General features: G+C 41.3%; 2 protein-coding genes and 1 long non-coding RNA gene across 3 annotated transcripts; 1 reads left to right on the top strand and 2 right to left on the bottom strand.

Moving 5' to 3' along the window:
- The first annotated feature begins 46 nt into the window (after nucleotides 1-46).
- Nucleotides 47-13,661, top strand: LOC144090209 (uncharacterized). The gene is made up of 3 exons (XR_013305301.1): nucleotides 47-283; nucleotides 5,186-5,285; nucleotides 13,405-13,661. It is a non-coding gene; the product is annotated as an uncharacterized LOC144090209 (long non-coding RNA).
- cldn23l (claudin 23-like) lies at nucleotides 1,775-6,260 on the bottom strand. The gene is made up of 2 exons (XM_077621560.1): nucleotides 6,055-6,260; nucleotides 1,775-3,167 (listed from the first exon to the last, which is right to left on the bottom strand). Exon 2 carries the CDS (start codon nucleotides 3,073-3,075, stop codon nucleotides 2,344-2,346), a length of 732 nt encoding a protein of 243 aa, XP_077477686.1. The 5' UTR covers nucleotides 3,076-3,167; nucleotides 6,055-6,260; the 3' UTR covers nucleotides 1,775-2,343.
- On the bottom strand, nucleotides 6,972-14,797 carry grhl3 (grainyhead-like transcription factor 3). Its single transcript, XM_077621558.1, has 15 exons — nucleotides 14,694-14,797; nucleotides 13,520-13,697; nucleotides 13,387-13,451; nucleotides 12,761-13,022; nucleotides 12,433-12,672; nucleotides 11,909-12,020; nucleotides 11,736-11,830; nucleotides 10,994-11,152; nucleotides 10,672-10,747; nucleotides 10,449-10,570; nucleotides 9,840-9,865; nucleotides 9,173-9,258; nucleotides 8,998-9,083; nucleotides 8,841-8,905; nucleotides 6,972-7,835 (listed from the first exon to the last, which is right to left on the bottom strand). The coding sequence occupies exons 1-15, from the start codon at nucleotides 14,708-14,710 to the stop codon at nucleotides 7,718-7,720; spliced, it is 1,707 nt and encodes a 568-aa protein (XP_077477684.1). The 5' UTR covers nucleotides 14,711-14,797; the 3' UTR covers nucleotides 6,972-7,717.
- Nucleotides 14,798-15,277: the final 480 nt, after the last annotated feature.

Genomic DNA, 15,277 nt, shown 5'->3' with positions numbered 1-15,277 from the left:
TGGAATCAAGCAAATAAATGTTTTTAAATGTTTGGATGGTAAAACAATTAGCATTTTAATTATCATCTCTTTCGTTTCTCTTATTCTTTGTCATCTATGACATATATGAGATGAATTCCATTACCATCACATTAGGCAACCACTGAGTTCAGTTTGGTCCAAAACGCTTGACCAATCACGGTCTAGTTTCATGACTGGCAGAAACTTTGACCAATCACAGCAAGGAGTACGGAATTTGACCACCTGCATCAATTTAGTATATTAATTTACACTGACGAGAGAGGTAAGAATGTTTTTATCATTTTTTCGCAATCGCTAAATTAGTTGTTGTTTTGCTAACAATTAAATCTCTGCATTGCTATTTTCATTGCATGTCTTAACCAAGAAGTAGGTTTAAAATTGTAACTAACAATTTGATATGCATCAAGTACATACATGCAGTGATAGTTCAGCTGCTTTTTATTTAGTAGTGAATCGCACACAACTGTGACAACAGCATTTATTTTTTATTTTTCATACACTCAATATATGCTTACACTACATTTGATGTGTCAAAAATACTTCACTCTTCATGGAAAAATGTCAATCTTTTCCAAAAATATTTTTGAAACTAGCAACGTTTTAAAGTTACTCTGTGTACCCTCCAATGCAGTTCAAATAAATAACATAAATATTTTGGCCCATGTTGAAATCTCATTAACTGATATTGAAGTGGCGTCCATACAGTACATCACAATTTCCTCATGGTCCAATTTTTAGTATATGTGGTGAAAAGATTACTTTACTTTAGTTTCATTGCTGGGGGAAAAAAATAAAGATTGTTTTTCCTGGGGTAACTACTCATAATTTTTCTCATTTTAGTAATTTAGGAATCGGTCCCTTACCTTTCCAACAAGTATAGTATTTTTTATTTTTTTTAATCCAAGCCTGAAACAAAAAAAACAAAAACAACAACAAAAAAACAGGAGACATAAGAAGGCACACTCTGTTACAAGTTTTTCATGTCAAGTTTTACATTTATGACTTATACTGTTGTCACCTCAAAAGATTTTTACAGTCCCATATTAAACACTAAAAGTTAGAAGAAAGTTTTAATGTCTTAATGGTGTTTCATAGATTTCCTGTCATCTCAATTGGTAGGTTTGACCTGGTTGTCACTGGCTTATTTAACATGTGAGCCCAGTATAAATAATATGATTGACGTTTGCTTTATTGTAGGATAGTAATGGACACATTCAAAATAGTGTCTCATTACTAACACACGAATGGAGCCTCGTCATAAACCGAAGGTCCTGTGTAGTTATGGAAATATGCAGTGTGATGTTTTTTTTGTAGCTTAACAGTACAAAGCATGGCTGTCATGACACGTCAGTCATATCCGCGGTGACTATCTGGGCAAGGTCGTCATTGTCGCAAACTGTTATCCAAGTCATTCGAAGTGTGTCTTAGTGACTCAGTTGATCATGATGTTATGATCTGTGTTCAAGCAAACATTAGCGAATAATCTCACCACAAGAGAAAACTTGACAGGAGATAGCAAAAGTCAAAATGATCCTACAAAAAACAGGAGGCTAACTAGAACAGTTGGAGATGAGGCATCCTAACGACTTAAGGCATAAACAAGCAACATAAGGAAACGAGCGATCACATGACACAAAACTAAATCAATAAAAGGTCACGAACACAGACCGTGATACAAGGGTTCTTAAACTGGAGTCTAGGGACCACGGGGGAACAGCAAGCTAAATTATTTGCAACAAGTTACGTCTAAAAATAAATAAATAAAAAGAGCATACCGAGAGCACGTGCCCAGACGCAAGGTAATCTTGTAAAGTCTTGAAACAGTAATCCAATTACCCCCACAATATCACAATCTGGTCCCCCTACATTAGCAAAGTCATCTTTAGCAAACAATCATAAAATAATAAATAATCATAAAGCACCTTTTCTGGGATAAAAGGTGAAATATATCAAAATACATGTTTTTTGATTTTTTTAAATCTAAACATGACTTTAATCCCTCATATTAGCCCGTATCATTCAGGATTCTCATCTCTTTGCACTTGTAAAGATTTACATAAATTCTACTCATTCACAGTTCCACTTTTAAAAAAATGTTTCTTAAGACAGGACCCTAATTAAAAAAAATATGATTTCCTTTAAAGCCATACAAATTCTTTCTATATAAAAATCTGAATTTGTTATAAATGGGCAACCTTGACATATCTTCTGTAATTACGGTACGGGCGTTGGAAAACTTCTCCCCTGTATATAGGGTCCCTGGATCCTGAAAGTTTGAGAACCCTTGCACTGGATTACAGAAAGAAAGTCACAGTCCCATTTTTAACAGCTGACTTCATACATGCCAGAGTCGGGCTTGTTGCGAACCTCCGAGCACGGCTCACAAGCAGGGCAAGCCGCCAACTCCGGGCAAGTTCGGCATCGGGGTCTCTTGAAACTGAACACCAGGGCGCTCCCTCCAAGTACCTGCAAGCATGAACCCAACCATCCGAAGTACAAGGAGCCTGCCGGGCGCAAGCTCAGCCGAGGGAACCTGGTTTTATTCGGGTCCTTCTGAGTGTCCTCCGTACCCAGTTTGTACAGGTTATGGGTGTAGACCACTAGCGCCGTCATGCTAAGCAGCCCGGCCACCACCACCAGGAGCCCGCCCGTAGCCGCCACCCCACGTAGCGGGAGGTCCGTCCAGCAACGTACCCCGATGCAGGCGAGGAGGATGCCGGTGCCGCACAGGAACAGAGAGGTCAGGACCAAGCCTTGGGCGAGGCGAACTCGGCGGTCTCGCTGATAAGGACCCGCCGCTGGCCAGCACTGCTTCAGTTCGGAGTGCTCCAACTGCAGACAACTCTCCCACAAGCCGTCTGAGCGGACCAGTAGCAGACCAACCCCGGGACTGTGGTTTTTGACCACCGTGCGGAGGAGAACAGATCCAGGTTTGGCTAAGTCCAGACGTGTGTGGCCCTCTCGCCATTGAGGGGTGATGGCAGCCGTGAAGAGCAGAACCAAACCCAAGGGGGCGAAGACAATCCCCATCACCATGGACGCTGGAGTCTGCATTACCCCAATTCCTTGAACAGGTCCGGCTTTCAGACGCTTAGCACTCCCCCAGAGAGATTGGAGGTGGCAAAATGCTGAAGAATCATCTGCTCCTGGAGAAAAAAGGCTTTCATCAGTGACCCTACTCACAAAAATTTGAACTAATAGGCTATGGATAATGATTGCGACCGACTAATGAAATAGCCCCTTGAGATGATTAATCTCTTTTTCCAGTTTCAACCTTTCTCTGAGAACATGGCTGAAAATAAGCTTTGTTCTTAGGCTGAAGTCATTGTTTTAAAAATGGACTATAATTACATTAAATGCTCTGAAACAGAAATATGCGCCATATGCTCTGTTTATTTGGACGAGAATCAGTCAAGTGATTCTCATGTGCCCTAAAAGGACAGCTGAGGACAAATCTAGATTGATGACTATAATAATAACAATAATGGGATACAATTTTGAGTCTGACTTGACTTGGTATGATTGAGAAATATATTTCATCTAGGTGTATAAAAGAATCTGACAGAACAGATTGAAAAAACGGAATGTACTGTCTCTAGGAAAGAGCCTTGATGTACAACCCTCCTTACAATCAAATAATCCAATAGGATTCCATGAAAAGTAACAAATGGGAAGTGCTGTCTGGAATGATTCAATGACCCGAGTCAAATTAAAGCCTCTCTGGATTTCCCAATAGTTAATGACCTAAGGTCTATCCAATACCTCAGGAAGAAAGGAGAATAATGAAAAACTGTGAGGAAGGTGCCAAAATGGGCAGTTTTGCGTTCACTGTCTGTTTCCGTTGCTAGGAAACAATTATCCTACAAACATGCTGCTTTTTTTCACACTCTTCTTTTTTTAATCACATAAGCTTTTAGGATTTTTCTTTGCAATTCATCCTAGCACAAAGACGTTTCTGGGTTAGGAATGTCACAGTGACACTGCTGTTCTTTTAAAAACGATTATCCCAGGCACGACGCAATGCCTTGATTGAAGGTTGGGCAAATAATGCTAATTCAGAGTGAGTTCAGTGCGGGTACTGTATTTGTCGTCCTTCCAGACATTTTGGCAAGACTTTTGGAATCAATCAGTGCTATGCCAAGCCAAGAACAACAATATTTTGTGCCATCTTTTTCCGATAATTGATGTGATGTCGTAGCCTTGGTGACGCTCTCGTGCACCTGAGTTATAATAATGTCAGGCGAGCTCTTGAATGCAGAGCGGGTCTGACCGCAAGATAGAACAATGTTGTCATGATGTGACTCATCGTCATTAGCTACTGACACGTTGTCTTTGTTCCATTCCTTTTTTTTTACATTCGCACACAATGGAATTAAAACAGCGTAGGTAACAACAACCAACACGGGGAAAACATTACTTTTATTAGTTCTTTACTGGCAAGACAAACGGTTATGAATGAAATGATAAGAATGCTGAAGTGCCATTGTGTGTATTGCAACAAAACAATGAATAGAGGAAATCTTTTTATTTTAACCCTTCTGCTGCTCGGAATGATCGCTGACAGGCTCCCCAGTCAAAATTGATTGGACGTCTGGCATTGAAACCTGATTATTCACAGCCAATATTCCTAGTTTAAATGAATTGGACGTCCATCTTTGTCAATGCCAACTGAATTTATTATATATCCCTCATTTGTAATTTGGCTTTTAATGCCCTGACATGGAAAATAGCATATATACAGTAGAGTTCAAAACCTGGGCTTTTTCCAAGAACAGTATACTCTTCCTTTCTCCTACGATCAATTAACATGGTTAATTTAAGAGTCTAAATTATCCATGGGTGTGACACAAACTATGAAGGGTTGTTTGTGTATTTGTGCCCAGCAATTGGCTGCTCATCCGTTGGGGTGTTGCCCCCACCTGTCCATTGTAAGTTGGATAGCCTCCAGCACACTTGCAAAACCAGAGGCTGGACTAGTAGTATGAGGTCAGGCAAAACTGGCAGTTGGTCTTGGCCCCGGTCAATAAAGCCCTGCCTATTGCCCACAGTTGGCTGGGATTGGCTCCAGCACCCCCGCGAGGATAAACAAAACAGAAAATGGATGTTTGGATGTATGAACTGGACATTATGTGTACAAAAACCTTTTTTTTTTTTACATGTGCAGGTGGGATGAGGGTCACGGGGATCCCTTGCTTGGAGCCCCAAGAGATTCTAGCTTCGCCATTGTGACTGTGATTGACAATGACACTACGTAGCTTTAATAGGTATGTATGGATGATAAAGTGAAAAATTATATTCTTTATGAGAGCATGCATGACTTGAACATAATCAAACAGTCAAGTTTTGACAATATTTTCCAGCACATCTAAACATGTATTTTTTTAACCACAGTAATATCATATATATAAAGTATACCCATCTAATTATGTTCATTAAAATACAAATAAAAGTCAATACAAAATGAATAAATACATATTTAAAGTTATGTTATATTAAAATTCTAAGAAAAGAAAGAATTGTTTGAATGTAAAAATAGATAGATTAATTAAATGAAAATGTCAAATGAAATTTACTTTAAATTAAAAATAAAACAATGATATATAATAAGAATATGTTGAAAATGTCAAAGTATTTGCTAAATAGAGAAAGCAGAATTGGCTATACATTTGTTACAAGAATGAGTAATAATTTATCATTTATATTCTAACATTATAGTAAAAAGTCCAGAATAAATTCTCCATATTAATCATTTATAATGCGAAAGCATATTTGACAGACAAAATGGATGCAAAGACTGCCGTTCAAACATCTGCTGTACAGAGATGGGATAATATATACACCTTTTTTTAAAGCATAAAACTAATCCAAAAAAACAAAACAGATGTAGATGGATGCCAGATGATGCAACGTTAAAGATGCTTGTGATGATCATAAATGAACACATTCTGGGCTATTTTTAACCCAATCACATGCACGCTTTCTCTCACATGTACAGGAAATGTAACTAGCAACACAATCACAAGAGGCTCTTACCATTTAGAAGGTGTTTGACTGCAGATCACTGCCCGCTCTGCTCTCAGAAGAGCAAACACGGCACAGATGTTGCCAGCATCTCGTCCTTATTCATCTCCGCCTTCCGTCTCCTAGCGCGTGTTTGCGTCTGTCCTTGCGTCCTTCCTTTCCCGCTAGCCTCCCGCCCGTCTGCTTCTCTGTCTCACCTTCTGTTCACTGTGCGTGTCTGTGTCTGCGTCGTATCAAGCAGTCTGCCTCCCCCTGCCAATGTAACCAAATAGGGCAAGAACAGCAAAGTGCCTTTCTCTTTCTAAGCCGACAACATTGACACAGAACAAAGACTTGAGATGTTCTCCTTTTTTTGTCAAAATCCACGCCACGTAATTGATTCAAATCTCAAGTCAGGTTTGGAGAAAGGTGGATAAGCAGCAGTAAGAACAAGCCAAACAAGGATGTTGGATGCTAAGGCAGAACATGCGTATTTAGTATGTTTTTCAAATGCAAGAGTAAAGAATTAAGCTTGAAACAGAGATACCAGTGTCAGTAGCGACATGGGACGAACTGGGAAGGTTGACATTGAGGGTCACAAACCCAATCGTTTTACCCGATTCCTAACTCTGAAAATCACCTTATTGGTTCCGATTTCTGATCATCACAATCCTATTATATGTCTATATATTATTTTACATCCCTAAATAGCTGTAACCACCAGAAGCAGATGGCAGATGTTAACATTGGTGTTAGAAGACCCATTCTGATAGCTGTCTCAGGCAGATAATGGTAAAATGGCATCATCCAGGATTGATAATATCTGTAATATGGAAATATTTTACATTCCGATATCATTTTTTTTTAATAATACATTTCCATATCTGCTATGATGGCTCAAACTCGGTTGCAAAACTCAAATCTTCCCTAGCAGAAATAACAAACATCCATGCATCTCATACATATGTTTATTTATTCATTTTTTTTACAAAAATGGCAAGACTAATGCAACTATTTGCCTTTTCTTAAAATGATGAAATATGACAGGGATATGTGTTCACTTTGAAATGATGCGTAACATATGAGGAAGCAAAAAATACTCACACGCCCTTACACGATGCACTCATGACATCCATACTATAAAAGTTCATAAGTGGACGTATGGTGTCCACCAAACAAAGAGGAAATGTCCACAGTTTTGGGGCTAAATGATGAGCAAATACTACAACTGCATATGTTTTGATGGAGGGAAATGTGTGACGTTTGCTTGTGAATTAATTAGGGGTGAAACTACCAGGAAATCAACAAGAAGGCGGCAGTAATAAACATTATCAGCAGGCTTTTTGTTTTAGCATGATGTATTAAAAGAATAACATACACTTAAAAGGGACAACAATAGCGACCTGCTAATGCCGGATGATGTAGAGCGCCAGGTTTGTCTCAAATACATTGAATTGCAAACATTATAGTTCATAAAAACACTGTCGTATCAAACTCTATTTACAAACTTCTATGTACACGTTAGATCATAATTGCATTGGCGAAAGAGAACAACGAGCTGGAAACGGCCTTATTTACAAAAATGGAGATATTTACGTCTGAAGTTGAAAAGTCAGCTCAGGTGGCGCATTGTTTTGTTCCTTCGCATGCTGATGGTGTAGTGCTTTAGAGACGTACAGTAGCCTTCATGGCGTCATCATACTTCGATGAGAGTGACTTGGAATTGACCGTTGACCACCTCCGACATCTCGATGAGAAAAGCCGATTGGTTGGTGTAGTGTTCGATGATGATGTCGTCCATGTTGACGTAAATCCTGCAAATGGGGAAGAAAGATTTCAGTCAGCACTTGTTTGTCAAATGAAAGTCATTGCGCTTGTGTAAAAATATCATTTAGGTCTATAAAGATTCCAGTCTTTGTGTTCAACAACCTGGAAGAAGTCGAATGGACTTCTCTTGACTTTGACTGAACTTAATGATCAACACTATTCAGGCAATACTACAGTTTAGTTTTCTCTTCTTCAACATCTTGGTTTCCACCAATCTAGAAGACATTTGTGGATTAATTTCCAGATTTTCCTTCTATTCTATTTAATGTTTGTGCCTGGCTAAAGGTGTACTGAACATAGTCCATATTTTAGTCTTTAAAAAATGAGTAACGCAATATCTGGTGTCGTAAATACCAGGAAATAGTCCGTGCAAAATTACTATCTCCAGCATCGCCAACGTCTCATAAATCGAAGCTGTCTGAGTCTTTCTCCTCCCCTGTCTCTGCGTTAACCCTTACCTATAAGCCCTTCAAAGACTATAATGAGTGAATTAGCGGCGCGCTGTTGCGCTGCACCTTTAGGCTAGAGGCCGATTGAAGATGAGGAAGGAGGGGAGTTGCCGAGAGAATGTTACACAACCTGTTGGTTTGGCTTTTGGTCCCTGCGGTGACAAGTGGCAGGGAAAACAGAGGGAGTCTGACTTTTTTATTTTTTATTTTTTTAGTCATTAATGGCAGAGATGTTCTTTTTAGTGGTGTTTGTGCATGACGGTTGCATTAAGCAAGGGAAATGTCAACCTTGGAAAACTACCAGGTTGAAGAGATAATGGAAAGACAACAATAAGCGTGACTCATCTTCAGGACTTTTGTAATATTTATATCTTTCCTTAGTCATTTTTTTCCACGAGGGGGGAGCTGCAATTAACACATTCCTTGAGGCTGAGCCAAAGCGAGCAACCAACAGAGCCGGTCTGCCCACATGAGATTCTTCACTGGAACTCATCATGGAGTCCCATGAGTCAAAACAAGAAAACAAATCAAATGGCTACTCACCCTCGCTTACACTTCTTGTAGATCTTGCCAATGGTGTCTTCGTGCATTCCATATTTTTCTGAAATCTGACAATGCAACAGTCCATGATGATTCGGAATGTCTTCTACAAAAGATTGCTGTATCTCTCTATATATTTTTTAAATTAGGTGGTACTCACAGCTTCTCGAAGGCCTGACACGGTTGGCGTGCCGAGCATGAGCGCGTCGAAAACCTCTTCGGCAGCTCTCCTCACGTACAACAAGACTTTAGAGGAAAAACCGTAGAAAACATTTCAGCGTTGCATCTCATCATTGGCCCAATGACAGCGAAAACGGTCTAGTTTGTGTTTTTACCTCTGTTGGAATCGTCCCTGCGGGCTAGTTTGCTTGGCGTAGAGCTATTCTTCTCTTTGTCAGCGTACAACCTTTTCCGGGAGGTTCTAAACACACAAGGATATGGAAATATATTACAGATGGAATTACCATGCTGGGGTTTTCATGAGCAATTAAACAATATCTGTTGTCTAAGCATGAATAAGCATAATGTCCCGTTTGGCTGTTAATGTTAATTTGAATAGCAGCGTCAACTTGAATAGGAATACTTGAAGGTTCTAAGAATTGCTACAGTTTAGATGGCAAATTTCTACAAACAGACTTTAGAGGGACATCCATTATTTTGGTGTAACAAGTTTGCAATGGCTGCTTTAGACTGATACATTTTTTTGTTTTATGCAACAAGTTGAGGTTTGACCGATTTACATAGAAACATGTTTGATTGAAATTGTCTCCTACAGGCTTCAGGGTGTGTCGCAATTTTGTGTGGATGTTATCCAGGGTGTGTGATTTAAAAGGTATGGGTACAGTTTTTTTTTGGACTAATGCAGTTCTGATGATGTGTAACAAGCTTTAAATGGGTGTGTGAACACAAAGCTTGAGGAGTTTGCAAATTGATAATTTGCTTTTGATTGATACATTTCTATAAATTGCAATGTTCGAGGAAAAAGCTTTTTCCAAGCCTTACCTTTCGTTTTCATCCATGGGTGTCGCCTGCAAAAGTAGGACACAATGATCTGATCAGACAGCTGATAAAAACATTGCTTTATCCACCTCATTTGTATGTGCTCATAAAGGAATGTTATCATTGCAAGACTTTTTTTCCCATAACCTTTATGCGCAATGAGGGGGTTGGGAAAGACTAGACACGGCACACGGAGTTGAATGGAAAGCTTCCAAACTTTTTAAAACTCTCACACACACGCTACTTTATATAATGCATAAACTAAAATGTGTGGGAACGGCGGCTTGTCTCAACAGCACTGATGTGTGTGAGAAATAAGATGAGGGTGGCGCGGACGGCTTGCGAGGCGCTGACGTGCCAGGTGTGGGGGCCCTCATCTGCTCTGCTGCGGCTTGCGGCCGGTTTCGACTTCAATTAGCTCACCTCACTTTCACTATCCCCTCCCCTTTCCCACACCTTGTTTTCCCACCGCATACTTTCCCACACTAGTTTCCCTCGTGCCTGAGCTGTTGCCTTCAGGGATGAGCGACGGGTCGGGAACATGACTCATTCAAGGGGAAGAGCCTTGATTCATTCATTGAAAAAAAAAATGGATCTGAAGGGGAGGCCTACCATGCGCTGTAAGCTGGACAGATGTGTCTCTGGGATGAAAAGGACTGGCTGGGTGATGTGGTCATCCATAGTGTGGAAGAAGGTGCAATCGCTACCTATGGAGCTGCTCACTAGAGATTTGGCTGGGGAATAAGACAGAAATGTTACGGGAGATAGTTCGTAGGGCAAGGAAGAGAAAAGCACCTGGATTTTAAGCATTAAGGAGTCGTTTTGAAACACTCACCATTGGCGTCAATGCTCGTCTTCCCTCTCCTCTTTGTTTTCTTCCTCTCCTCATCACGCATCTTCCTCTCAGCTCCCTAAAAATGGAACACAGAACACAAACTTAGGAAAAGGTCAATTAAAGTACAAACAGTGGTATCTTGATTTATGAGGTTATTATGGAGCCTTGAAAGACGTAAAAAAAACCTCACAATCTTATGAAAACCGAAATGAAAGTGCAGACAAGATATCTTGACTTGTAGGTTTTTTTTTCTTGGCCAATTTGGTTGATAAATTCTAATTTGGGGGCAATTTATACCTGAACTTTCATTAACCATGCATACCTTATCACAGAAAATTTTGATTTGGCAGGCAGCTCTGTGTATAAGCTGATTGTTCCCGGAGCTGAAGTCATACGTGTCAATCTGCAGGTTGAGAGGCAGGCCTTTCACGCCCTTCTGCGACGAGAAATCAGTGCTCAGAGAGTTGATGCCGATAAACACCTGCAGGAAGACAGGAAGACAAAAAGACAACGTTTGTGTTAACGTGTTTTCATCTCATTCCATCTTGCTCTCGGCAGAGCCTTGACAAACGTGATGACAGATTTAAAACCTGCGGGCCATTGAAAACAATGCGATAGACCACGGAAGAGCAGATGTGTTTTGATCGGCCAGTTGATCTATTGTTTTATTTTTCCTTTGAATTTTGCTTTCACTTGCGTTCCCATGGTGGGAGTCTTCAACCAGGGTGGTTTGCACACTTCTTTTATTCCTACGAACGTTTTCAATTTGGAAACTACACTTCAGCCTTTTCTTTTTATCCTTCTCTTTTCTTCCTTATTAGCTCTAACTGTAGCAGGTTTGTCACGCGCAGCCTCACCCGAAGCACCTTTAAGTTATAGAGAAATGAGTGTTGGCTTCAGCCTCGAGGGCACAACGCATTTCTTGGATTCTTACCTTCCCTGCTCAGCCACTCCTTTCTTGTTCCCCCCTGAAATCCAACAGCTGTCCACATGATCTACTACTTTTTTCTATCACTACCTGTATCTGTCTTTTCTATTTTTTTCTGTGTGTTTTTATTTTTTACCTTTGCTTCTTCATTGGGGTTCCAAATGAAGGAAAGGGCATTGAAGGCGACCTCTTCAATGTTGCTAATACCGGTGAATACTTCTTTATAGTCCGCTGTGAAATGGCATAGAATAAGTCAGGTGAGGCTCGAGAGCAGCTGGACTTTCCATGTGTCGCCATGACTCAACCTACCGATATCAATGACCCTCTGCTTGACGGTCGGCTGCCGCGCGTGCCAGTGGTTCCAAAAGCGAAGCTGCATTTCAGGCGACTTGTCGTTCTCGAACACGGCCATCACCACCGTCTGGTGTAGGAGCAAACACGTGAGAGGAGAAATTAGTGTCTGGTGTAAGGGGACTCATTCATCACCCCAAATCCTTCTTTTCTGCTCCTGTTGTCATTGCTTATTTACTATGACTACGCCGTAAGATTGTGGATATTCTTTTCCCTGTACAGGCTTGACAAAGAAAAGATTGTCACCTTAAGTTTTAAAATAAATGCCACACCTTCCCTCGTTCCTCAGCCTTTTTTCTCTGGGTTGTTTTTATACGCACGTCACCTCAGATGTATGGTGTGTCAATGACTATAACTGTCACTGGGTGAATGAGTCACCCAGGAGCTAGCTCCTTTTGGAACGGTGGCATTCTGGAAAAATTGCCCGTCACTTATGAAAACCGCAACGGGTGCAACGTAAACTGAAGCCTTTGTCTTCTTACTTTGACTTTGGTTCCAGTCACGCAGGAGCTGCTGTCCACTCCCTGCAGAGTGATGGGGTAGAACTGTCCCTTGTTCAGGTAGACCATGGGTAACTCGCTGGATTTGTAAGAGGAGGCCGAGGGGGCGCCCAGAGAAAATTGGAACTCATTTCGGTACGTCTCAGGCGGAGAGCCAGTGTACGAGCCTGAGTAGACAGGACTTGAGTGGTTTTCAGGGAAGGACTCATTGTAGTTAAGAGTCTAAGAAATGCACAAAACGAAGAAAATGTGTTAGGGACTGGAAATTATGTGAGGAAATAAAAACTATTGGATCCCACACCGTATATACCTCTGCGCCAGGGAACGCATTGGTCTCTGGCCACTTCTGGAGCAAAGAGTCAAAAATAATGTTGAGTTCCTGCTTGTCAGTGTCCGCCACCACGCTGGTCAGTGTGGCGTAGGTGTCGGAGTTGGGAGGCAGAGAGACGGGTAGAGAAGGGTTTTGCTTGGACCCTATGACATCCAGTGAGTAGTTGGCCGAAGGGGTCTCAGAGAGGATCTTCATGACATTGGCGGATGTGTCCAATGAGATGAGGTCATTGCTCGGAGTCCTGGGGGTGAAAAGAAAGAGCAGTTGGGAGCTTGTAATCGAACACTTTATCAACATGTAGTATATCTGAGGACACACAGCTACTGCAAAATGGGGTGAGTCGGGGTGGGTACTATTTGTGACTTAATCCAGCTCTTGTTTGACTTTCTCTGTGAGGTGTTTAACATCTTGAAGGGGAACACAGGAGACACTAGGGTAAGAGTTTAGTGGGGAGAGAAGGAGGGAGTGCTATTGTCTGCTATTGCACAACTGCTTAAACACGGCAGAGCTGATGATGGATTTGATCTAAGACTGTGCTAGACTTGAGAAATATTACTTTATTCACTTTTTCTTCATCCCTCCCATTTTTAATGACCTTTTTTTACCTCTCTGTTGGTTTGCAGATGCTACTGCTTCGACTGCAGATGGGAATCTTCTGCTCCTTCTGACTCTGGAGGGACAAAATGATGAAATGCTGAATCCGAAGACTGGTTGGATTTAACTCGTGACATTTTCTACCTTGCACTGTTCATAGAGCATGGTTATGGCTGCCAGGTCATCTCCCGGGTGAAGTCTGGGTTTGTTCAGGCTCTCTTCGGGCATGGCACTATCCAGGTAAGACCAGGCGTCCATGGAGTAGTTTGTGTTGTATCGGTTATAATTGAAGTTCTCACTCTGAAAGACCACTCCCAGAGTCCTGTGAACATCATTACATACTTTTGTAAAAAAAAGGAGAAAAAAACACAGCAATAGCTATGCCTCAAAGCAATCCTAAAATGTTTCGATTGCAAATCCACAGTAGTGAATAACATCCCGTAACAGGTATCTGAAAAGCCACAAGACCACCCACTTGTGAATCTTTCCCCACCCCATTGACAAAACATCCACGCATCTCGTACTTTGTGGTTTCCAGTGAAAGCAAAACAAAGCACATTCTTCAATCCTGCACAAACATCCTTTATTTGTAGATCTCTTACAAGAGATGCTTGTGGTTTTCGCCTGCAACCAAACAAAATCCCGGGATTTAGGGGATTGGATTTGTTTAGAGAGACCAAGCGTGACGTCAGATAACTATCCAAGCGCCCCTGACTTAACCAAGCCCCCTTGAAGGTTTACTCTGGATAAGCGGCTCATCAAGTGTGATGACGGCAGGGAAAGACCACAGGCATTCACCACTTTGAACGACTATGGCTATCATGTGTTTTTGCATGGATTCTTTCAGCTTAGTGTCGGGGTCACTTGCACTCGGGTGCACCTGCTCCTAGCTCGTAAACCTCAAAACCAGCACTGAAAACAACGCCAAAAAACAAAACAAAACAGCAAGGGTGGGAGTGGGCCATCGGAGGTGGGCTTCTAGGGTTTCCCCATTATGTAATTCAATGCATTACATGCAGTCATTGGCCAGTGTCTCCATGCAACACCTAGAGAGGAGATTCCTATTTCCCGCTCTTTTGTGTTTTGTGGCCCCTAGCATAGTGAGACAAGCGTGGACCCAAGCGTCCCATACTATCCATATCAGTTTTCCTAGCAAAAACACCCCTCTTTTAAATCAAGCATCTTTCACATGGGGGTCTCGTTGCAGATCCAACAACAAGGGGAGGAGGTGAGGCAACATGCAATCCAAAACATATCATCTCACTTTCTTTTAACCTTTAAATGGATAAAAGCAGCTTAAAACAGCGGAGGAACTTACTCAGTCTCTTTGGTCATGTCTCCAGTCCGGGTGAGCTGGAATAGGTTCCTTTATGTCTGATTCACTTTGTGGTTGACGGGAGCCCTGAGTGACTTGAGTGTGATTTGATTGCTTCCTCACACGGGCCACATTATATTTATACAAGCCACAGCCTTCCCCTGCTCTTCTCCCATTGGCTGACATGCCTTAAACAGGTGTCTGATAGGGCAGGTGCTGGATCAGTAACATCCTCCAGCCCAGATAGAGAAACCACCTTTGCATGTGCATACTGCGCAGCTCTTTGCAAGACAATCTGAAGCAAAGGGGAGTCCTGAATGTCATTAATGGTCCAACATAAAAGAGCGAGATTAGGAACCTCACAGGCGTCAGTGTTTGCTTTGAAATGCTAATTGATTCCTAGTTTCATATCCAGGTTTTGGTCCTTTAATGGCTATGGAAAATAAATCATATTTGATAGGTTATTCACATTCCATACAGATGCAGCAGCTAATCTTTTAAATTGATATATATTTAGTTCCTACAACACATACTATAATTGATTTTGTTTATTGTGTGAAACTTTTGGTATGGATTTGGATATTTTT

Source organism: Stigmatopora argus, chromosome 15, assembly GCF_051989625.1.
Source record: "Stigmatopora argus isolate UIUO_Sarg chromosome 15, RoL_Sarg_1.0, whole genome shotgun sequence".
Classification (NCBI taxonomy): Eukaryota; Metazoa; Chordata; class Actinopteri; order Syngnathiformes; family Syngnathidae; genus Stigmatopora; species Stigmatopora argus.
The sequence above is the reverse complement of the archived record's forward strand: the minus strand, read 5'-3'. Positions and strand labels throughout refer to the sequence as shown.